This window comes from Sciurus vulgaris, assembly GCF_902686455.1.
Source record: "Sciurus vulgaris genome assembly, chromosome: 1".
Classification (NCBI taxonomy): Eukaryota; Metazoa; Chordata; class Mammalia; order Rodentia; family Sciuridae; genus Sciurus; species Sciurus vulgaris.
In genome coordinates, this window is record NC_136461.1 from 92,513,314 (window position 1) to 92,539,512 (window position 26,199).

Here is a 26,199-nt window from a genome sequence, read left to right on the forward strand (position 1 = left end):
TAGATCATTTATATGCCTATATTTTTAGAGCACAATGTAGAGACAAATTTATAATCAGAAATAGGGTTTTAATAAAGTCAATATATTACAGAATCCAAAAAGGTCTTATGAAAAAATGGTAGAATTTAAAAATAAGAATCATATCTAAAGTGACTGATAAAAAAATAAATATCTCTATCAGACCATATAAACAAGACTAAACATGCCACATAAGAAAAGCAAATGTTTGCATAATATACTGCTTATATCCTCTAACTTTAAGTAATTCGTACCCAGGTTAGAATTACTGTGATATTTTAAAATCTTCACTTCTTATCTCTCTAATACAATATTTGTCGTCTTTGAATTGTAAATACATAAAAGTATAATCCTTTGTTTTTAAAAGAGCAAAAGAAACACACACACACATACATACTACACAAAGATACTGTCTACTCAAGGATGAGAAAAAAGAGGGAAAAGATAATGTATAAGAAGGCACTAGAGAGATAATACAAATGATCTACATCATAGAAACCAGAATTCGATCTGCAAACTAGAATTCAAGTTGGCTAATTCCTTCTAACAGCATTCAGCTAAATGCCTATGGCAATGTCTGCAATCCAAATTTGAAGAACTGAAACTAATGTAGAGAATTCATGTAGGAATTGACTGAAAATAAAATCAGTTTACTAACTATACCAGTTTTACCAGAGATTAACCATTTTTTAGCTTCCCTTTTAAATAATAGCATAAAAAGTTAACTAAAGTATTATATGACATTGAATTCTTAGATTTCTTACCCTCCCAACCCTCCCATCATCAGGAAAGATAACATTTTGAAGTTACAGATTTTAATATTTTAATGCTAATGAATATGTTTTGATTCCTTTAAACTATGGTTACATGCTTTTGTAATGACATGACCCTTTACTTACCCTATCGCCAGGGTCACCAGGAGGTCCAGAGGGGCCTTGTAGACCTGGAGGGCCCATAAGACCCTACAGAGAAACAAACCATGGTCTGAGTGAAATTCCTGAGCCCTTAGCATTCAGGCAAATTCATCCTTCTGTAGCAAAGAACAGCTCATTTATATTTCATAAATATACACTTGTCTCCCAAACAATTGCCCTATTTAGCTTCTTGTGAAAAGACAACATATAGGAACCACTTTGTAGCTAGCACACTGCTCCTCTATGCAGCTGCTCTCAGATGGAGGCAATCGTCCCAAGGAAAACAGGAAGGGAGAGCATGCCAATGTAAAGTCCCTGAGGTTAAAGTTGGTTCCCAGTTCTTCCTGAAGAAATGGCACACTCATAAGATTAGACCTCAAATATGTGATAACTAAGTTGAAAACGTAGAAATCACTTTCTACATTAAGCTTCTAGGCATTTTCATATCTCTTTTGTAAATCTTTGAAAGCGTAAGTTTTTTTACATTGTTTTCAGAAGATGAGAATTTAATTATTTCCACATACAGACACTCAAAAAAAAGAAAAAACAAACAAACAAACAAAAAAAAAAACAAAAGAAAAAAAATGAGATTTCTTACCAGGTCTATTTAGTTTAGCTACTTTAAAATAATGACACAATGAGTTACATCAGCCTTATCAGGAAATGACAATGAATGAAATCTGATAATCACTTCACGTAGAAGTACAGATAAAGCAGCTACAGTCTATCAAGAATTCTCACCCATGCATTGAAATATAATTATATCTCCCAAAGAAAAAGAATGACTTTTAAGAAAAAACTTTTATAATTTTCAGGTAAAAAGATAAAAATTGGTTACAAGATGCAGAGACATTAAAGCAACAAAAATATTCAAAACAAAATTTAAGTGCTCTCTAGAGAATATCACTTGGATAGTTAAATCAGAAAGTTATTCAAGTTTACCAGTCACTCTAAACAAATGTTTGCCTATAAGATTCAATATATAAATCAGTTTAAAAATTCAAATCTAGTAATAAAATAGAAATCTCATATTCAATCATCTTAAAAATCAAGAAAAAAATAATCATAAGTCATTTACATACCGCAGGTCCTGCTGGCCCTGGTGGTCCTTCAACTAGCATACCCTGTAACAAAAAATTACAGAAAATCTTTTACCAAGGAAGTGCAACCCCCAACCTCTTAACTAAGTGAATGTAAGACGGCACTAAACCATTGACTTTTAAAAAGTGAATTCCCTATTCCTATTAAATAAAATAAATTATAAACATTTTTGCACGGAAAAGAAAGAAATTAAAAGTGAGTTTTTAAAAGAATATTCTTATATCATTGCATGGTATCATGTGAATCTGAAAAAAATAAGTATCTATGTCTATAATACATTTCTAATACTGCCATTACAGAAATTAGAAGGAAAAGTCATAAGACTGGAAATCAGAAAAACAAAAGTCATATTATAGCTCAACCACCAAACATTTGAAACCTCAGAAAAATCACTTAAACCCTTCAGATTTCAGTCTCCTTAGCTGTAGAATGAGAGAATATGAGTAGACAAATTTACCCACTTTCAAATAGTGAAATTCCATTTTTATAATTTTTTGGTTTATTGAAATTGCATTTGTTAGGGCATTACTGACTGACTGACTTGTGGCAAATTATAAACATTTGGACATCAGGATTTTCAATGGTAATATATGAACATACATAATGATTTAAAATGATGGTGGTTCATACATCTGTATCCACACCAGTACTTACAGGTTCAACCACTGCTGGTTCTCCCTTTTGCCCTTTTTCTCCATATGCACCATGGCCATTTATCTATTGAGTAAAAAATTTAAGACAGCCAAATGTCTTCATGTTAATAAAACTTTTTCAATTTTTTTAAGAAAGGAATTTAATCATTTAGAGGCATTTAAAACGACCTATTAAAGTGTGTGCTTTTTAAAACAGCAACTTATTAAAGGTTTCAATCTGCAAGTAAAAACTAACACTGCTTCTTAAAATGAGATTAAACAATTGCTTTTGAAAACAGTATAGAAATACAAAGACATCTGTAGCTTCAATTATTGTTCCAAGACATTAATAAATGTCATCACATTAAATATAATCGTCTAAAAAATCAGAAATCAAACTTTCTAGTCAGAAAAGAAATTACTGTATTTTAATCTTATGAATGACAAGAAATTTTAGGTACAATTTTATTCAAACTATACTTTTAAGTGAAAATTCCAGTAGAGTGGCCTGAAATACAATTGCTGAAGATTCCCATAAGGAAGAATCTATCAAGCTGGCCTAGGAGTTGTAAGTATTCACAATTGATATATGAACTCAACCTGTATTTTAAACCTGAAAAGACATTAAAATGAACAAGAAAACACTCCAAAAATAAGTTAGACAATGACACAGAACCTACTGCTGACTTACACTTGTTTCTGTGAAATCAGTTTCTGCTGGTACACCTGGACCAAATTCTTCATTAGGGGGGCTTGTTGGTTTATCTTCATATTCTTTATATTCATAAAAATATTCGCCTAAATCTCCATCTACCAGAAGATCAGAGTCCCTGCCGTCTATTTCTTTGTTTTCATATAGTGTGTCCTCGAAATTTTTCCTCTGGGGATCATAATCCTCTCCAGTTAGATATTCTTCTGTGAAAACGTCTTCAACAGGATTTGGCTATTAATTTAAGTTATAAGGAATTGGAGAACATAAAGTTTAGTATTAGTGAAGCAAGGTAAGCATTTGTAATTACAGCTTGATAGCAGACAATGAAAGATTTTAATCACTGCTTAAGCAAGACTGAAGGCTTGGAAAGGTAGCCTGTCAGCATAATTGAAAGAAATACATTTGTACATTGGTATGTACAAAGACATATTGCTTTCAAAGCACTACTTTCCCAATAATCTGCAAATATTCACATGGATCCACCATGTATATTTGCTTCCATTGGAAAAAAAATCTGTTAGTCAAGTTGATATTTATAATTTAAGATTTGAACAATAAACTATGCATGTAGCTAAAAATATGCTTAATTTTCAAAGCTTACTGAACATCATTAAGTAAAATTGCTACAAAGATGCCATATAAGCTTGATATTCAATCCCATAGATAAAATATTAATGCCAATATTAATTGTGACTTATCATTGCAGTAATTATGCAAAATTTTGTGTATGAAGAGTAGTAGTAGTACACCAGAGTTCATTTAAGTAAATAAAATGTAAATCATGGCCCTCAAAATAAGAAAACATTATTGTATAATCTCATTTAGAGTAGAAAATAAACACTAAAAATAAATTTCTTATCAGTGGTATGACTTCAGTAATATAGAAAGTAAACTTGGTAGAATGTCCTTTTTCTCATAAATAATACTTTTTATAGCATAAATGCAAATCATATATTTTATATGAATATTATGCTTTTTGTGATTCTGATGAAGTCCAAAGATATAATTCATCTTGTGACTTTTTAAATTTGTCTTTTAAGTAACTTATCTGTAATATAATGAATGATATAATTAGAGTAATATTGAATAAATTAGTATACAAAATCTTGTGAATGAAATATGTGGATAAGTGATTAATTTAGCAATTGTTTTCAATAGTAAAATAGCCAATAATCATAACATTTTGTACTCTTAGACAAGGAACATACATTGTCTACAGAAGTTGCATATTATCCAGGGTCAGAATATGATATGTTCATAACCTTGGCCTAAAGAGCTGGATGAATTTCAAGAAGCTAAATAAGCATCTTCAATCAAGACATCCTCTGTTGGCAAATGATGAAATGGAACCAGATAAAACTTAAAATCAATTCACATCCTAAATATTTATTATTCTAAATTTTGTGTTTGTATGTAATGTACTTTTGAGTTTGTCTCATAGGGACACATTTTATATAAGTTTCATATAACTAAATTATTCGCATTCCTTATGCTCATTTTTTTTGATAAAATTCCAAGGAACGTATGTCAGATATTTAACAAATTTAAATTGTATACTGATTTTTCTTTTCATAATCAGAATGCATTTGCAACATGGAATTCTGAACTTAAACATCTTTTTTAGAAAATGCTGGTATGTTTAAGATATATCATTTAATCATAATTAATATTATATTCTTAACAAAATTAAAAATACAAATATTTATTAAAATCTGCTAAGACTGTATTTTTTTCAAAATGCTTCCTGTCATTAAAATTCATGATTATCGGTCAGATAGAATAAACTTCAAATTGTATCAACTGATGATACAATTTTCACATCAGAGAATTTTTCTTACAGAAGGATCATGCTGTGACTAGTCTTTGTCACAACATGTTGAGAAGCTTGCTCAACACTAGGAGCAATTGAGATGACAGCAGCCAATTCAGTTTGACCATTTAAGCATTTGCATGAAGCAAAGAGTCATGCAAAACCTGAAGTGACAATGACTTCAAATGATCAGATTTTATTAATGTGAATTAATGCTATTGCTTCTCTTACTTTAGTGAAAGAATAAGAACTTGGAATATTGAGAGATTATGGATTCTCCCAGAGCAAAGTATATCAAAATATACAACACACTTTAAAATGTTGTTTTGTCAGTTAATGCTGTCTGTGTGTATTACCTCATTTGATCCAGATACACGCCTAGGAGCTTCTGTCTGATAACTTTCCATTGTTCCATAGTTATATTCTTGAAAATCATCAATAACATTTGCCTAATAACAAATTCAAAAGAAAAACAATTAATAAATGTAAAATCATCTCTCATCTATGTGAAAATCATGACTTGGGGGTATAGTATTAGCCAAATGAGTATTTATCTAGTTGGGTTAAGACTATGACTCATGATCAGAGATCTTCCAGCTTATCTCGGAGAGATCTTGATTGCTTTTTCTTTGCTACCTTTACCCCTAGTTTGGCTTTTGCTGCTGCTTGATAACTTTTCTTCTTCTTGGTTTTGGGGGGTGTAAACTTTTTGAATTTTTCCTTTGAGTTAGTGGCCACTGTCCTCATCTTCATTTTGAAATTGGATTTCTTTTTCTGTAAAAATGTGATGAAAGATGGAATGGAAACATAAATAAAGTGAGAAGGGAAAAAAGGTGTGGATGAAAGGAAGAATAAGCAAACGCAACATGGGCAGCACTGCTGCAGGACAACTGTCAAATAAAATCTGTTGTTATTACACAGAAAATGGGTGAATGAAGAAAGGTCTATGGTAAGTCTGAGAAACAGTTGACATAAGCAACCACAAGACGAGGAAGAGCAGACACCACATACAAAGACACCTCTTTGTTTTTACCTCTGTTTGTGCTATTGTCTCCTCAGTTACAGTGGGGCTCTCTGTTACACTTCCAGCCTCCTTATACTCTGTCTCCCCGTACTCATACTCATATTCCATTATATCCTCAGGTGCATACTACATTGCAAAGGAAAAAATAGCAGGCAATTTTGTTAGTTGCAAGTACTACTGACAAAGCGGGAATCATCTTCTTAACTTTTACTTAAGAGTAAATGTTAAGAGATAGGGAAACACTGTTACTTAGAAGTTATTTTGTATCATATGGAAGTATTATACCATCTCATATGGAGTATAACAACAGGAGTGATAAAAGCAGGGTTTCCAAGAGCAGAATGGTGGTTAAGATTGTGGGAAAACTAAAAGTTTTGAATAATTCAAACTTTTAATTATTGAGTATTAATCCAAACATATCATTTGTGTTCTTGGATATATACGTGTTAATTATTCATGTTAATTTTGATTTGTAAAAATTGTTACACAAGGTTGCAGTATAAGAATTTTACAATAATTTCAGTTGGTACTTTTTTAAAAATCATATTTAAAAAAATGTGAAGAATGATCTTCCCAAGTATGAAAGGACTTTCAAATCTATTACAGGATGGAGAAGGAGAGAGGAGGAAAAGGGAATACAAGGGACATGAGGTAAACATATATTTTCAGAAGACTGTAATCAATGGAATAAAGAATTCTACAATCCATTTAGAAATATCTAATTTCACAGACTTAACTAAGAGCAAGGTATTTCTGAAGTGTTAAAAAATTTGGAATTGGATATGTTTATAATTCATACATTATTTCGATCTCTGAAATTACTGCTTTTTTAGCTATTAAGAGTATAACATTTAAGCACCTTAAAGTATTTACAATAAATTCAAACTGAAAAATAGTTGTCCCACATTATTCTTTTTTAAAAATTTTAATTGGAGAGGGGTTGTTTCTTAATAGAGGGAGATGAAAGAAAACCATATAGTGATGGTGAAGAAAATAATGTGCTCATCCCAATTTAATTGAAAATTAAAATTTTCAATCAAGAATATAGATACTATGAAATAAATTAATATTTTCATCAAAATAACTATAAATGCATTAAATGCACATATAACTTAAAAAATAAGCAGAAAATTCAATGAACTAAAATTCTAAAGAATGTACATAGGAATACAAAAGGAAACATATGCAATTTCCTAGGTATTGTATTTGGCAAAATTCTAGTGATGTCCCAACTGGGCATTTCAACCAATCCCTTTTAATATGCCAACAAAATAATGGTTGACTCAAAATTTGAGAAAGTTGTGATCACAGTGCCCTCTAAGAAGCTCTGTTAGACACAGCTACTCAATTGAGTGTGAATGTCACAGATATACAGAGACATATCAAAAGTGATCTGATGCCAATTTTGTACATTCAGTCATTAATGAAATACCCTCACTAGAGAAACATTTCTAGATGATTCAGCTAAAGGTCATACTGAAATATAACAGGTGTTCCTGTAGTATTCTTTATGATTGTCAAAATTCTTATTTGATAAAATTAATAAGAATATTTTCAATTTTACCCCTGTAGTAACAGCTTCATTTTCAATGAATAGATACTGGAAGCCATTCAATAAATGTTATTCTTATAAGAATTTACATAAAATTTGGTAAATAGAAAAATAAATGTGGATCCCACTTTAAATATTGTTGTTTTTTCATATCTTTGCAAGTAAGGTAAAATGCCTAGTGATTCTAGGAAATTTTCTGTAAACATTATTGATAATATGATTAACTAAAGCAATTAAGTACTAAATTTAGCTACATATTAAGTATACATTAATGGAGATTCAATATTATCTAATGAGTAATTTGTTTGAGTTGTAGTCACTTGTGTTAAAGAAATATTGAATGTCTTTACTGATTGCCAACTTAAGGTAAAATATGGAAAACAAAATATTTGCCAATCTATTTTATGGTTTAGAATTTTAAAGTTAAGCAGACTTTTCAGAATCACACATATCTATAATGAATTGAGAAAACAAAACTCAATTTCAAACATGCGCAATTTAAATGCAGTTTAAACTGAGGTCTGCTATTTAGAGGTGTATATGTAAACCTGAACCAAATAACCAATTGACTTTACATGATGTGTTTTCTCTTGTAGGGGGTAACTTCTGCTAACCTTTCTAAAGGGCTCCTCTGTTTGAACACTTTCCAGAGGAAGAACTATCAGAATGGTTGTGAATAATGGAGGAAATGACATGTTCACTTCCTCAGATGCTACAGCACATTTGTTTTTTGTTTTGTTTTGTTTTAAAGTTTCTCAGAAGCCAATAAAAAGAACTATTGCTCCTATTCTTCCTATTTCTTTGTGTGGACAGAATCTCCCTTGTTGAGGTAGTTAGAGACTTCAGGTACTCCTGGTATGCACGAAGCCTTATTGCCTATTTTTGTGGGCACTTTTGAGGATGGGTAGGAGATAGGTTGAAGTAAAAACTGGTTATCATAAACAGGAATATGTTCAAGAAGACATGCAGTGATGTAAAGATTTCAACTTTGATCTGTGCATAGGACAACAGAAATTAGAATATATGATGAGAAAGGTACTTTTTCTGGAAATGTCATAAATTCTGTCCTTCACTTATTTTGGTAGAAAAATGGTGATCTTAGTAAAAACCTATGCATTTATGAGAACTAGCATGTATAATAAATACTTAGTGAAAAGATGATATGGGTAATATATCTTGGGAAGCCATTTATTATTTAAAATCCTTTGTAAAGGACTGTCTTTGTTTTGCTTTATTTTTCTTTTTCATCTTTTAGAAAAGAGTATCATTCTTACCTTTTACATAGAAGGCAATATAGGGTTGTGATACATTAAGATGAAATCACACATAAATTTGATATCCAATTTCTTATAAGATAGGAAGAAAATTTGACCTAATAAGAATATCACAAATCATCATAATTTTAATATTAGTTGTTTTTATATTTAAATGTCATCATGTAGGTTCAAATAGAATTAAAATTTGATGATGTTATTACTAAACTTCATGATGACAAAATGATGTGCTAAGCACACAAACAATTAAATTTTAAGAATGGATTAGAGTGTTATTTAGAAATACTAACTGGAAAAAATAAGTTGGGAAAAGCAGACAGGTTAGTTTACAAAATGAATTGTCATATTTATTAATCCAAATTAGAATAATATATATGCAATTTCACAGTTATGAATGGAATATTAAACAACACAAATTACAAATTACTCATGGTTCATAGTGCCTTTTATGTTCTTCGTTTATTGGCAAATAATATTTTGCAAAGCTATTTTGCTTAGGTAGAATACCTAAGAATCAGTTATTAAAATGCATATGATAATATAATTACATAATAATGGATAGAGTTCAAAATGAATATAAAAAGTGCTTACTAATTTGATTTACTAGTTTTTGTAATACTAGTATGGAGTGATTTTCTGTTTATCAAAGTATCAAAGTATCAGTGTTAATATAGCTTTACAGAAAAAAAGTTAAAGTTGATTCTTCCTAAAAAAAAAAATATATATATATAAATAAATAGCAAGGCATGGTGGCAATGCTTGTAATTCCAATGACTCAGGAGACTCAGATAGGAAGACTGTAAGTTGGAGGACAACCTGGGCAAGTTACAGAGACCATGTCTCAATTTAAAACAATTAAAAGGGTTAGGGATGTAGCACAGTGATAAAGGACCTTTCAGTTCAATCCCCATTGCCCATATAAATAAATAAATGAATAAAATTTTCATTGTTACAAATCATATGGAAACTGATGATAAATGCTGCTTATTCCTGTCTTGTTCAACCAGATTTTCTTGCAGTTTCTATTATAGCTATGTAATGCTTCTGGCAAAATAAGTTTGACATCTCAACAGCATGTTAAATATGCATTTCAACAGCTAAAAAACAAAAAGGTAGGTTCACTTCTCAATGAACTTAAGAAGATTGTTAAAAATTATCCTGATTTAAAATAACTCAGCTTACCTGACAAAATAGCAATAAAACAGGGAGCAAAACACCTGAAGTTTATATATTAAAAATGCATACCTTCCTTCTTCCAAAAATCAGAGCCATATCTGTTGCTAAAAAGAGTAAGACTTATCCTTCTTAAGAAAGAAGCATAAAAATAAATCTTGAACATACACAATAAAATCTACAAATTTTAATATTAAGTCATCACATAATCTGTCCAATATGAAAGCATAAACCTAATGGGTATTTCACTTATCATCTTGGAATTGACAGAAAACATATTTAGTGAATCATAAGGAAATAAAAACAATAAAGCACTTAAAAACCATGAAACAAACAAACATCCAGCAATTTTTCTTTATTCTCTCAGATTTGCCTTACTGTTAGCTTATTAAGATTACCCTGTTTAAAAAAAAAAAAAAAAAAAAAAAAAAAAAAAAAGCACTAATATTGTCATGGAAAAAAATAGTGTGACAGGATTCACTACTATTCCTTAAAAACAAAGAAGTGTCAAAAAAATATTTGAGAGATTTTATTGTAAAATCTAACCTGAATTCACTTCAAAAAAGTAGCATTAAATCAAAAGATCTTAAATTTTTCTAACTAGTTAAAAAGAAAAAGATAGTAACCAATAGTAAATTTTAAAGGTTAAAAAAACTATTGAGTTAAAATAAGAACAGTTTGTTGTTCTCAAACGTCCCCCTTTTCTAAAATTAATAATTTTAATAAAAAAAAACTAAAAACAGTTCTGCTTCCGATTAAAGCATAAATTTCTTACTTTGGACCTTCTTTTTAAATTCCCTATGCGAAAGAGAAAAAAGAATCTAATTATTCAATACAGACTGAAAACTTTAAAACAGTTCTAAGGCCATTTTCCCATCTTCATGAACTGTCAAAGTCCTGAGGGATGACAAGTATACCAGAAGATATACTACCCTTATCTTGAATCTGTGTTAATTATTTAAATGGTAAGGACCAAAATAAACTCTTAGAAATTATATCCCCCAAATGGAATACACTCATATGCACAACGTATAAATGAAATAGCTCCAATTCCAATAATATTAAGGAACAAAATGCTTAAAGAGGGGAAAACTACCAAGTATCATTAAGTCACTTCTTACTACAAACACTAAAAAAACTATTCAATACAATGTATAATGTAATTAAAATTGAATAAGTAAGTACAAGTCCCCAAACTGCAGACACTGTACACATCGTGGAAATGAGAGGATCTGGTGATCTTGTGCTCCTCACCTCGTCTACCTGAGGTTCCTGAGCCTGAGCAGCTTTGGGTGCTGAAGAGTCACAGTCTGGACTATAATGCTCACAGTAGTCATATGCTGCCTTGGGGTCACCTGTGATCAAAAACTGCTGGATGTCCCCCTGCAAAGAAACAGGCATGGATATAGTCAGCAAATCCTAATACACATATCTAGAGCGGAAATCTGTTTAAGATGATGTATAATTTATTGGTAAATTACTAAAGTAGAAAAATCACTGATATTTCAATGTAAAGAATTATAGGACTGAGAGAGAAACTCAAACTTATTTAACAAATTAGTTACAAATATTAAGACATGTCCTTTTTTTCTGGTTCAGAATATCTATAGTACATTCATCCATTTGTTAAAATTCAATGTACTGCTCTTATGGTTAACTCTTCACAGTAAAGAACAAATGAAAATATCAGTAAATGTAATTCCAATATTAAAAGACTAAAAAATTAATTACCTTTTACTGAATTGTTATTGATAGACAAATTTATATGAGACTTTTTAAGTATAAATATAAATCCAACAGTTATGTTTGGTTAGCAAAAGAAATTTTTACAAAGATAGATGAGAAATGTAGAAACCAGAAAAACCAAATACAAAAGCATAGGTTTGGTACATTTATATTAAGAGAAAAAGGAGTAGCTGCACATACTTAAAAGTCACATCTAGAAATCTGTGTGATTTTCATAAAAATGACAAATATTAGAAATATTTAATTATAGGATTTTCTGCAGAATTTTTATTTCAGCAGTTCTTGGAGACTGTGAGTAAAAGAAAGATCTAAATATTTTGCTTTTGAAGCAATCTGAATACTTTCAGGGGTCTAATGTATTATGAAACTAGGTTGATATAAATTTGTGGGTCATGACCATTTTGATTTCAGAATCATATTCAGGCCCAGAAGACATACAAGTCCCTTTACATTTGAGCACAAAGTATGATTTATAGATTTCCTAATTCCATTTTTGATAATTTCAAAATTTTTCCAGTGTTCCCTACATTCTTATAACCTGGAGTTATTTAGAACCTAAAGAAAAATATGAATATTAAATTACAAAAGTCTCTAAACTGAGGACTAGGAAAGAATTTATAGCACTTTTAGACTGCAATATCCATTTACCCATAAACAAATGTCCATGGAAAAAGTATTTACACAACATATTGAACATAGTATTAGGGATACAGAAACAAATTTCATGCAATCTCTGCTTTATATACTGATTTCATTTCTTTTGCGGATATATACCTAGGAGTAGGATTGCTGGCTCATATGGTAGTTCTACTTTTAATTTTTTGAAGAACCTCCATAATGTTTTCCATAATGGTTGCACTATTTTACATTCCCAGCAGTAGTACATAAGTGTTTCACTTTCTCCACATTCCTACCACCATGTTTTATTTTCTACTTGATAATAGCCATTTGAATTCAGGTGAGAAGATATTTCAATGTGATTATGATTTGTATTTCCCTGATGATCAGTGATGGCATGATTTTTTGAAATATAATTTTTAGTCATTTATATGCCTTATTTTAAGAAATGTTTATTCAAATATTTTGCCCATTTTACAATCCATTCATTTGTTTTTGCTATTGAGTTATTTATACTCTTTAGATATTCTGGATATTAGTCCCTTTTCAGATGCATAGTTTACATATATTTTCACCCATTCTCTAGGCTGTCTTTTCATTCAGTGGGTTGTTCCTTTGCTGTGCAGAAGTTTTTTAGCTTAATGGAACCATGTTTGTCAATTTTTGATTTTGTTGTTGGTGCTACTCAGATTCTACTCCCAAAATTCATCCCAGACCTATGTCAGAAAGCATTTTCTTCTAGTACTTCTAATGTTTTGAGATTTATATTCAAGTATTTCCTTTGGAGTTGACTTTTGTGAGTAGGGAGAGACAGGGGTCTAGTTTCATTTTTCTGAGTATGGGCATGCAGTTTCCCAGCATGATTTATTGAAGAGACTGTGCTTTCCTTAATAGGTGTCATTGATGCCTTTCTGGAACACTGTAAAGGTGTGGTTTTATATCTGGGTTTTCTACTCTGTTCCTTTCGCCTGTGTGTCTGTTTATAGGCCAGTACCATGCTCTTTTAGTTACTTTTATTTTGAAGTGTGTTTTGAAGTTAGATTGTATGATGATGCCTACAATATTGTTCTTTTGACTCAAGATTGCTTTTTAATTTGTTTTCCACCACTTTTTGCCCTCTGTGGTATCTGGTGAGAATCAGTTACTAATATTAATGAGGATCCCCTGTATGTTATCATCATGGCACCCTTTTGTCTTTCTCTATTGACTGATTTGTTTTGAAGTACATAGGCGTGGATTTTTACAACTTTATCCCACTTGGGGTTTGTTCGGAATATTAGATGTGAAGATTAACACGTTTCATCAATTCTGGGAAATTATCATCTATCACTTCTTCGAATATGCCTTTGACCCCTTCCTCTAGTCTTTCTGGAGCTTCTACCATGCCTGTTTTGGTATCTGGTCTCTGACTCTGTCAATGTATTTGTCATGATTTTCATTTAATTTTCTTACACTAGATAATCTCGGTTGATTTATCTTCAAGCTCACTGATTCTTCTGCCAGTTCAAACATTCCATTGAACTTCTTTAGTGATTTTTAAGTTGCATTTATTTATACTTTCAACACTGGAATTTGTTTAGTACTTTTAAAAAATAATTTCTATCTTCATGGTTATTCTTTCTTGGTAAAACATTGTTATCATACTTTCTTTTTAGTTCTTTAGTCAAGGTTTCCTTTAATTTTTTGAACATATTCATAATAGTTGATATAATGCCTTTGTTGTGAAGGTTCAGTATTTGTGGTTCTTCAAGGACAATTCCTACTGTTTGTTTGTTTTCCTTTGCATGGCACATAATTTCCAGTTTCTTTGCCTTTCTTGTAATTTTGAAAGTTTGTTGTTGTTGAATGTTTAAAAAGGTAACTATGGAAATAAGATTTCATGCTCTCATTACCTGGGCCTGTTGTGGTTTCTATTTATAGTTGTTGTTGATTTTAAGTCTGTACTCTTAGTTGCCTTGACCACTGGAGTCCCTGTTTGGTTAGGTTATGATCAGCTGATTATTGGCCAGAGATTTTTCCAAAATACTTTAAACCTATAATATCACAGGAGGTTTCTTCTATGCACTGGAGCACACTTCACCCATACTAACAGTTTACAACTGTGCCTTAGACCTCACTTCTTCAAGGGCCCAGTGTCGAGGTCAGCAACATATGAGATATTAGGACCTCTTTAAGTCTTTCCTGGCCATGCACACAGGTCTTCTAGATAACCAGAAAAATGATGGCACTTTCCAGAGTCCTTTATGGACTTCTCATTTCCAACCATTTTCTTTTTAGTGTTTTCCTCTGCCCACTTTTCACTCCATCTTTTGACCTTTAAATTAATGTTGCCAAGGACTTGATAAATATCTTCATCTAGAATGTCTCATTATCAATAAAAAATGAGCAAAGTTAAAAAGTGAAAAACACATCCACCAAAAAAATTCAGACATGAAATATTATAATGCATAAGTCATCCTTTTAATAAATCTTGTTAAATTTAGAAATTTCTCCACCGATCTCTCAATTTTTTTAAACTTCTATTGCAATTATTTAGTAATTTCATTCAATTATTATTAATTCATATGTCCTCTTAAAGTGTTTTAAAATTACATATAACATGAAAGCATATTCACATAATATCAAAGTAAGAAAACTCTGTAATTTCCAGTAAAACATATAGTAAAACAATTGCAGTAAATATCCATACAGGAAACCACTTGGTTTATAATGGTCATACTAGTAGCATTTCCAACTGGAAAATATTTATTTTCATATGTCATGAGCAATATACATAGATTATCAATCAAATAAGATTATTTCTGGGATATTTTTTAATTTTTTAAATCACTATATAGGGAATAACATTAACAATGCCTAATGATTTGAGACAGACTCAAAGTAAATGAATATAAGGTTTCAAAATATATTGATAGCATTTTCAAACACCAAATGATCAACTTAGAACATGTAGATATGCCTGGATTGTTATAAATGTACAATCACAAATAATAAAGAGAAATCTGAATACATAGCTTTTCATTCTGCTGTTTAAGAAAATAATAATGAGGCGGTTCAGTGGTAGAATGCTTTCCTGACATGGATAAGACCCTGCGTTCCATCCCTAGCACCACACAAAAAAAGAAAAAAGAAAAAAAGAAAGATGACAATGAGACATCATCAAATACATTGAGTAGATTACTAAATAAGGACATCATTGGTGGTTTCAATTAGAAACTCTATTTCCTAAACTTTTTTCCCAGCTTTGCCATTAAGTACTTGGAATTGTGAGGCCTTCATCTAGTTGAAATGAATGCACTGAAAGATCATATCTAAGGTCCTCCCAGTACTAAAAATTTAGACTTAGATATAGGAATTATAATTAATCAGGTAAAACTATTGCTGAAACACAAATGATAAATTGTTTATTTTACATAGAGATTGCATTTCTTAAAAGGTGTATTTTTGAGAGGAATATTGTTTTCCTAACTACTTACTATTCTATTTAAGGTATCTGACTTCATTAAGTGGAATGCTGCCAACTTTTCCACTATAAAATCTTATTTCAGGTGTTTAATAGTTAGTCATAAAATATAGTACTGGAGAGAAATTGGAAAATTCTGTAAAAACCAACAGCACTATTTTTCCTAGAACATAGTTTTACAGTATTTTATATTAATCTATGATTAATGAAATGTTGTGAGACAGTCTATAAATAAACAAGAATGTCATGACAGGTTGAATGAACTGTAAATATTTAGATTTGATAGTGGTTTAAAAATTTCACAGCTAAAAAAGAGTGAAGTTACCAAGTAAAACTGGCAACTACAGGATAAAAGACCTGGAAAAGGCATACTCATTCTTTAAAATCTGCAAAGCTAAGATGAAAGCAGAGTTGATAACATTCCTTGCAATTTACAGCTCTGTCTAACTAGAGTGTTTTCCTATGGCCAGTAAAGATCAACAGGAGGAAAGTAAAGAGAATATAAGAAAACAAAATAGAAACTGTAAACAGATGAGGTTCTTCTGAATGTCACATCATTGCAAAAACATCTCATCAAATTTTCTATCAATGCCAGTTACATAAATAATAGCATATACTTCTTTCAAAATCAAAAAATACTGTATATATTTTAACATATTTTTAATTTTTATTTAGTTAGTTTTGTTACTTTGGTTACCTAAACATTTAAATAGCCTCTTTAAGACCTAGCTACTTCTATTTTGTACACTATGAAGGTGACAGAATAATATTCTATAAAATACACAAGATAAAAAATTTCAGATTTTCTGTGCACGTAAAAAATGTATTTACTGAGATATTTTACATAAAACTGGTCTAATATGTGCCAGTGTTAAGAATTCGAATCTTCAGTTTCAACTCCTCATTTTACATGAAGCCAACCAGTGCTAGTTTGACATCAGTTCTAGCCTGAACATCCATTGGATTGTACAGCCCAAAGGTGACTTTCCACAATAATCAATGGAAAACCAGGCTCTGATAAACTCATATTCATTTCCATCTAACAGAATAATGTGACATGTAGATAGATTATGTACTTTGAACATAAAAGGATCACAAGTAAGGTAGAGAACATTAACATATAGCCACACAGCTAATGCAGGTATTGGATCAATGACAAACTTATTGAAAAATGTTGACCTTTCTTGAATGTCAAGCTAGCAAACAGTGACAGTTTTTTCATAAGACTATCAATTCCACTCTGAATATTGGAAGACAAAACCTTTTACTATTAATTCTTGGATATCTCTTATATTCTAAGAGATCAACTTACTTTTGGTAAGATTATGAAGACTGATTCTAAACAACTACTGATTATGTATCTCACCGATTTTCAGAAATGTTTAGAATTGAATGTTACATCCCCATTAATAAAGGAGTAAATCACACAGTTGTAATTTTATTCTATAAAGTTATCTACCTTCTAAATTATCTAGCTTCTAAATTTCCTGTAGCACATTCTGGTCTCCATTAACTTGCAACCCATGGATATCTAAATGAGAATAAATAATGAAATAATTCTTTAAAAAATCTTGATGCATTATTTGTAAATAGTTGGCTAAAAGGAGGAGGAGGAGAGGGAAATAGCATTAAGTTTTTGAGGCATAAAACGGAATGCCGAATTTAGAGAAGAACAAATTGTTCTGCAAAGTTAGAAGAAAAGGACCTATTTATGGTGATGATGAGAACTGAAGTAGAAAGTGAAAGGAATAAAGCTAAAAATTTAGAAGAATTCTAAGCAAGGAAGCAATTCCAGAAAGCTCCTTCCTATGAACTGAATCCCGAAAGTTATGGAGTGTCATTCAGAGGCTTTAAGCAATGGTATAAACTGATCAATGTATTTTTTTAAAAAATCACTTTGACCAAAAAAAAAAAAAAAAAAAAAAAAAAGAGGAGGAGAATTGGAAGCAGACAGTTTGGAAACAGTCAGGAATATTTTTCAATAAACTCTTGAGAACTGAAACCAAGTCAAACAGTGACAAGAATAGAGCAGATAACAGTACATATAGTAGAGATATTAGGAAGAAATATTTGAGATTTGGAGACTGGGTGCTGATGATGGAGTGAGATGCAGATGGCAAGGATAAAGGCAGGAAAGTGTGTTATTGAGGAGTGTGGGCAAATTCTGCAGTTCTTGAATGAGCAATGGTAGGAAAGAAAAGATAGTTACTTAATAAGAAACATAATAAGACCAGATATGTAGCTTTTGCCTAGTTTGCATCTAGCCATGGATTTGATCCCTAGCACCACAAAAAAGAAAAAACAAAGAAAAGATTTGGGGGTCAACCATGTTAAGTGTAAGAAGTAGAATAACAATTCATTGTCATTTCTGAAATAAGCTGTTTTTTGGAAAATAGCCTTCATCTGTGTTCCCCCTCTACTACAGATTGTCAGATACTATTAAAGCCAGTTTAAGTTATAAGAATCAATAAGAATCAGCAGAAACTTTCCCTTTAGTCTGACAGTCACACATCTTTCTGTAGCAACTTAACATTCATGTTTTCACTGATAATGAAGGACAAGATGAACTTGCCTAGACTGTGTACTGGGACTAATACAGATTGAGATATTACAAATATTTTTATAACAGAATAGAGAGCACTGCAAATAAAATGAATATGTCTTTATTTATAACAGAAGTAACAACTAATTATGTCCAGGGACAGGTATTAAGTAGATGTAGCAGAAATATTGGCTCACTTAATTTGGTAAAGAGCTAGAATTCAGGTTTTATACCAGATGGTATCAGTTATATCCCTCAGACAACTGGGCATAATAAAAAGTAAGTATGGTGAGAAAATATTTGACTCTAGGTTTAAATGAAAAGTTTGAAGGGAATGAGCTTTTAAGTACATGTATCAGAGATTTAAATAACTTCATAAATTATGCTATAATTTATATCAAGTTTATACATTATACAGATGTTTTCAAACATATTTTCATAGAATAGGAAAAAAGTAAAACAATTCTTGGTTTTATAATTCCACATTAATGAAGCTATAGTCTAATACTACTTATGCATGTCAACAATGAAAAAAGAAAAAAGTATAAAAATGTATACCTATATATGAATTGTACATATAGTATATAAATCGGAATACTTGTTTTTTGTAGTATTCAATAGATTCTCAGTTTATGTTAATGTAAATAATGACCACAACAAAATAATTTCCAACAGTTTCCTTTTTAGACATTCTTAAAAATTTAAATTGCAAATCTGTAAAAATACTGAGCATTTAAAACATAAATAAACATTTAAACATTTAAACATTTAAAATGTGTCATCAAAATTTGATTCCCCTTCCAAAATGAATTCATCTGATAGTTACTACAAATATTTATTGTCCAAAATAGTATCATTGAAAATAATATTTAAAAACTAAAGAAGAATTTTAAAACAAAATGGAAATCCTTTTGCAACCTTATTTTTAAAATTAATTTGAGAAAAATTTTACTCCTCTGAAAAGAAACATTATGTATTGTATACTATTTTTAACATGTCTTTTAGCACCTGAACTTAAGGGATAAGTTCATATAACTAATATCAGCATAAAGGTCAAATACCCACTTTGCAATAGGCATGACTTTCATTGCCTGTCATGCAAAATTAACAGTAGAATTTGACACTTAACATTAAGTCAAAGTCATAGCCTTTGACTGATTAGTTAATCATAGACTTATTTTTAAAGTAATTGTTATCTTTGAAATGTAAAAGGAAATGACAGACTATTTTCATGATGCCATAAAGAGTCCAACAATTGAACTGTCACATTTACTGTTCCAATCCAAGCAAGCATTCCAGATAGCTGAGAATTAGTTTTTTACATATCAATTTTTGGTATTTTATTTTTTTTTTTTTGCTGCCTATTCTTAAATCTCTTAGAAAAGATGTTTGCCAGAAAATTTTTAAATGTTGGTAGTAGCATTTCTATACATTTACTATTCTAATTCTACATAAAATGATACTATCCCCAAAGTAATAGATGTTTACAAAATATTGCCTTATTTTTACTTTGTCGCTCTCTTCTACTATATAACAATTATTCACATATTTTTAGTGAATTGAAATTTCATAAATCAAAATTGGCTATTTTTATGAAATCTGTTCAGGAGAATTTGTAAAATACATGTGCACATGTATGTGTATATGTATGTATATGTGTGTGTATACATACATGTGTATATATGTTTTACTCTTTTAATTTTAAAAACAAAAATGGTTTTGAAGTGCCAAATCTGAAAACTTCACAATACAGAATACAGTCAGTGTGTACATGGGACAAGCAATATCTAGTGAGCAGTGAAAAATGAGGGGCATGCTTAAATATAAAACCAGAAATTTTTATTGAAATTTGAGTATTTGGGGAAAAAACATATTTTTGATGGAAACAAAGGAGACCACTAGGTATACGACATTCTTCATTTCAAGAGGTTCTATATGCCACATCATTTTAAGTCAAGCTACATTGTTCCCCCAAACAAAATATCTTTTTTTTCCATGTATTAGCACAAGTTAATAGGTACAAATATATTTTAAAGAAGAAAATAATTGTATTTCTCCAAAAAATTTTAATTCTAATTTGCACAAGTAATTTAATAGATTACTTTCAGAATCTGTCTTAAATGTTTGCCAATGATTCATTTATCATTCAACAAATGTTTATAATGTCAAAGTATCCTGCTGACACTACAGATAGGAGTCAAAAGGAATAAAAGAAGTAAATAAGACCCAGATACTCTCTCAAAGAACTTATACCTGTGTTATTGAGATCATTATTCACAAATGCAGAATAGTTAAGAAACATTTCTTTACTACTTATTAGGTACCAGTTATAAAGAAAGAAATATGGAGAGACAATGAAACAACTTTTATCTTAGAAAATCAGAGGAATTATCCAGAAGTACATAGCATAAAAGAGATAATGTATGGGAACATGTCCAGTTTTTCTTTTAATATAAGGATGCTTAGTATTCTCCAATGAGTCTCCAAATACTATGATTAGTACTTCTTTCTCTTTTCCTATGCCCAAAGAATCTAACCCCTAGATTTTGTATCACCAGACTCCTAAAAGTTGGTTTATAGCACAGACAATAACAGGTACCACCAGGAATGTGGAAGGTGTGAAGATAAAGAGGTCAGGTAGTTTCCCCTACACTGTTGTGGGTTTTACAGGGGCATTAATGCCACTGTTGGAGAACACTTCTTCAGGACTGCAGCTATCATTGAGTTCTTGACATAGTTTGGATGTCCAATGTCTCCAAATACCCATGTGTTAAAAGCTTGGTACCCAGGCTGGTGATATTGGGAAGTGGCAAAACCTTTAGAAAGTAGGGCCTAGTGGTTGGTACCAGGCACGCCCTTGAAGGGAACCCTGGGAATTCTTTCTCTCTCCAATCTGGTTTAGGGTGAGATTGCTTGCTTCTCTATGTATGCTTTCACTATGATGTGCTTCCATCTGCTCTCAACAATGGCCAAATCAATGGAGTCACCTGATTTTGGATTTTGAACTTCCAAAACTGTGGCATACATGAAACTCTCTATGATAAGTTAGTTGCTTCAGGGATTTTGTTGTAATAATGCAAAGTTGTCTGATATAGAAAGTTGGTACCATAGAGTGAGGTCATTACTGTAATCACTCCTAAAGATGTACAGAAGTTTTTGGAATTGGTAAATGGGCAGAGGGTGGAAGATTTGAAGGAGAGGGCAAGAGAAATCCTGAAATTCTGTACATTGAACATACCAGGTGATTCTAGTCAGGGCCTAGAAGACCAAAATGCTGATTGAAATTTGAACAGTAAAGGCCAGTCTGATGAGATTTCAGATGGAAATAATGCTATTGGGAATTTGAGTAGAGGTCACTCTTGTGACACCTTGACAAAGAAATTGGTAGCACTGTGTTCATGCCATAAGACATGAAAACCAAACATAAAAGTGATTGAATAGTTTATTTGGTGGAGAAGATTTCAAAATAGCAAAGTATTCAGGCTTTGGCATGAGTATTATTGGCTGCTTTTAATCAAATTTATAGTGAACAAAAGGAAGCAAGTTGGAAAGATTTAGAAGTTTCAGCCTGGCTAAAGAGTGGAAAAGAAAAAGCATGCTTGGGAGGTAAATCTGCAGACAAACAGGGTGTGGTTTAATAGACGCTTGCTAAAGAGATTACCAGTAATGTTAATCATTAGGGCAATATAAAAGACATCTTAAAAGAATAGCAAGCATCTTGAAGACCACCACTCCCATCACAGGAATATCAGAGGCCTAGAAATATAAATTTGTTCAGAGACAAATTTGTTTTTTCCAGGACAAAAAGTTTCGTGAAATAGTACTGGAGAGTCCTCTATGCTCAGGGTCATCTTGATATTCTGGCTAGCCAGTGAAGTGTATCATGGTTATTGCAGCTGGGCCCAAAGGCAGCTTATGCTGGTGGTGACTTTCATAATATCCATATTATGCTTGTTTTGAAGGTGAGCAAATGTCAATAGTTATGCACAGCAGCTTTCTCCAGTCCATTGGAGGACTGGCCATCTCCTGCAAGGTTGAGTCCTACAGAGGGCCCCTAATGGGGCAATGCCTACTAAAGTTGTGGGTGTGAAACTGAAGCCAAAGTGGAAACACAAGCAATAAACAAAAGCATGGAGTGTTCGCTGGGGAAAGCTACAGACAGCATGTAAAATCAGCATGATAGAGTATTCATGTGGGCAACCAATGCACCTTTAAAGGCAGGGTTTCCCAAGTCCTTGGGAGCCTAACTCTCAGGACAGTGTGCCCAAGATGCCAGAGTTAAAACTTTAAGATTTAACCTTTACCTTGTTGGATTTCAATCTTGCTTTGAGTCAGTTCTTCCTATTTCCTTATGTCTCTCTTTTGGAATAAGAATGTTTACCCTGTATCTATCCCACCATTGTACACTACAAGTATGTAAGTTGTTTTTGGCCTTTACAAGGGTTCACAGCTGAAAGTGTGACTTGAGACTCAGATGAGACTTTGGTCTTAAACTTTTGAGCAATGTTGGAATTGTTAAGACTTTGGAACTTAAGGAGATGGAATAAAAGTATTTTGCGTAGTGAATGGAGACATATTGGTGGCTAAGGGCAAAATGCTTTGAATATTTAAATGTCCCACAAAGACAGTACACTAAAGGCTTGGTTCCTATGTTGGCACTCTTAGGAGGAAGTAGAACCTTTAGGAGATGAGGCCTAAGGGGAAACCACAGATCATTGAGGATGCGCTCTCATAGGAGATTGTGGGACCCCAGTTAATCCTTCCCTCTCTGCTCCAGTTTGAGATGTGACAATTTGTTCCTACATCTTTTCCTTCCATTATGTGTTGCCATCTGCTCCCCTAGAGCCCAAACAAATGGGACCACACACTGGAGTCTGAACCTCCTAAACTGAGCTAAATAAACCTTTTCTCTTTATAAGTTAACCACCTCCAATGTTTCACTGTGATAATTCCAATGAGACTAATACTTCTCTGCAACACTACTTCTGCCCTAAGGAAGATAAAGCTAACCACTAGATTTCTCAGCCTTCTTGCTTATACCTCTGCAACCTTCTAAGTAGAGTTCTATTTCCTTCTGAAGTTGGACAAAAACCTTATATTTAAAGGCCCGAGAACAGTAATTGGAATCTTCCAATTATAAATACATAAACACACATACACACTAAGTTTAAGGTTTCATATAATCAGTATGTGTGTCACTTGGCAGAAAAGTACAGGGTCTTTACTAGAAGACAAAGGCAAAATATATATTCTGGCTTCCTCTACTTAACCAGTCAACCTATTTTGTTCATTTTACATTCACAGGAATATAAACTTCATGAGAGCAGGTGTTTTGTTCTTTGTCTTCCACAGTTCCTAGACTAGGCCTGCACACAGTGGGTTTTCAGTATATATTCAATGAATGGATCTCCAAGCAAACAATTTATTTACCATTAAAATATACTATCTTAATATTAGTTAATAAGAATAGTAAGTAATACTTGTTCTGTATTTCCTCGGAAATTCTAAAACAATTTGTACCCACTTGAGCAGTTTGTAAACATAAAATTATATGCAAATATAAGGTATTTTATCATGTAGGTGAAGGTAATTAAAAGAGAATATACCTTTGAATAGTAGACTTTTAGACAATGCATATGTTAGAACTATCAAGTTTAAGGAATGTTGCCATAGAATTCACTTATAATTTTTGCAAAAATAAGTTCCAAAAGATTCAATTTCAAGAGTTTTAAAGTCTATTCTATTAGTCAAGTCCATCAGGAAAAAGTGTATACAAAAAAAGAAAAATCATTTAGCTAAGCAGTCTAGCATGTGCCACTATAAAAGCAACAATATAATGCAATTCTATATTTTTCCAACAAATACTTATCCAGACACTAAAATTTCTGTTCATACTTGATATTTGAGCTTTATTGAAAAGTATAGTGGGCCTTGAGAGAGACATCGGTTGCACATCCAGCAACAAGGCTGACATTAAATACCAAATATGGCATAAAATTCTTAAGAAGTGGCTACCATTATGTGAAGATTCATTTCAAATCTATGCTTTCTGCCTACTCAAACTTCTGAATTTGCCAAGACAGTAACTCTCATCACAGGGTTTTCTTTCTAACATTCCATAGTTAATGATTCTTTCTCAACTGTTTGTGTGGTAAAGGAAAGCTGCCAAAATGCTTACAATTTCAGCGTAATTGAAAAATGCATCAGAGATTGCATCTGAACCATAATTCAAAGGAAAGAATGAGAAAAACCACATAATCACAGACAGGACTGCTAGCCACATAACACTTATATTGCACAAAGTCCCAAACACAGCTTCAAAAACCAGTTTTATGAAAATGAGCAGTATTCTATATCACTGCATATACACCTAATTCAACATTTACTAAGTACAATAGAAAATGTCTCTATTTGTATAAAACACTTCCAAACAAAGGACACATTTATGGTATACTTTCTAAATTATCAATGTTAAACAAAGTTCCTACTGAAAGATAAACACTAATACGGATCTACTTCACCAAATAAAGAAAATCTGATAAACTAAACTTATCTAAACTAAAACAAAACAAAATTATAATAGGGAAAATAGACCTTGCCTCCGGCTTCTTTGTTGTCCATGGGTTACCTAGACTTTTTGATTTAATAAGTAATAGGAGCCACATTTATTTTTTCTTTCATTAAAAAACCTGCTACATCACCTACAGGACTCCAGACTTTGGGGATACAGCACAGAGCTCCTGCCTGGCTACAGACTTATGCTAGAGGCAGATACAAAGTAAGCAAAATGTAGTGTGTCAGAAAGTGGCATATGTTATGAAGAGTATAAAGAAATAAAAAAGAGAGATGTGTCAGTAAGTAGGGTGCTGCGTTATGAAGTAGGATCATGAAAAGTCACACTAATTAAGGCATATGAAGACAGAGTTATCTGAAGAACTAAGGGAGTAAAAAAATGCAGACATCTGGGGAAGAGCCTTCCAGAAACTAGTGAATGAACAGGCAGGAGCTACTTGGAGGCAGAAGTGTGTTTGATATACTCAAGGAAGAGACAACTTCTGGCCCAGAGGGAGCAAAGGGATGAGGAACCATGGAATGAAGTTAGAGAGACGAGCAGAGAGATGGTAAGGATCACACAGGACCGTAGAGACTTTTCAAAGAAACTGAACTTTAAATGAGAAGAAAAGCCACTGAAAGGTTATGAGCAAAGAGTTGACATTTCATTGACTCATTTGTTCTCTTAGTCAGGTGCTATTGGATAGGAACAAGCTTGCTATTTTAGACTTGCTGCTTGCAGAACAGACTAAGAGATAGGAAAGGCAGAAGCAGTGATATCCACTGAAGGGCTTTTTCAATTATTCAAGAAACACATAATGCTAATATTTAATAAAAATTCTAATATTCAATAAGAAAGTCAGCTTTTAAATGTACTTATATATTCCTGTCACACTTCTAAGAACTTTAATCATTATGAAGAGGGAAGAATTAGACCATGCCTTAAAAAATCATGTTCTAAAAACACCTACATAATAATTTAAATAATAATATTCCTGGTGTACTTCTTTGAGCTAATAATAATTTCTCATAAACTCCATGTTTACCATAAAATTCAGGAAGTATAGA

General features: G+C 31.7%; 1 protein-coding gene across 1 annotated transcript in view; it reads right to left on the reverse strand.

Annotated features, from left to right (window-relative positions):
* Window positions 1-26,199, reverse strand: part of COL11A1 (collagen type XI alpha 1 chain) — a 243,926-nt gene that overhangs the window by 156,875 nt on the left and 60,852 nt on the right. The window contains 8 exon segments of the mRNA XM_079133305.1: window positions 918-980; window positions 2,015-2,056; window positions 2,688-2,750; window positions 3,357-3,608; window positions 5,544-5,636; window positions 5,824-5,961; window positions 6,221-6,337; window positions 11,465-11,593. Coding sequence (XP_078989431.1) covers window positions 918-980; window positions 2,015-2,056; window positions 2,688-2,750; window positions 3,357-3,608; window positions 5,544-5,636; window positions 5,824-5,961; window positions 6,221-6,337; window positions 11,465-11,593 — 897 coding nt within the window.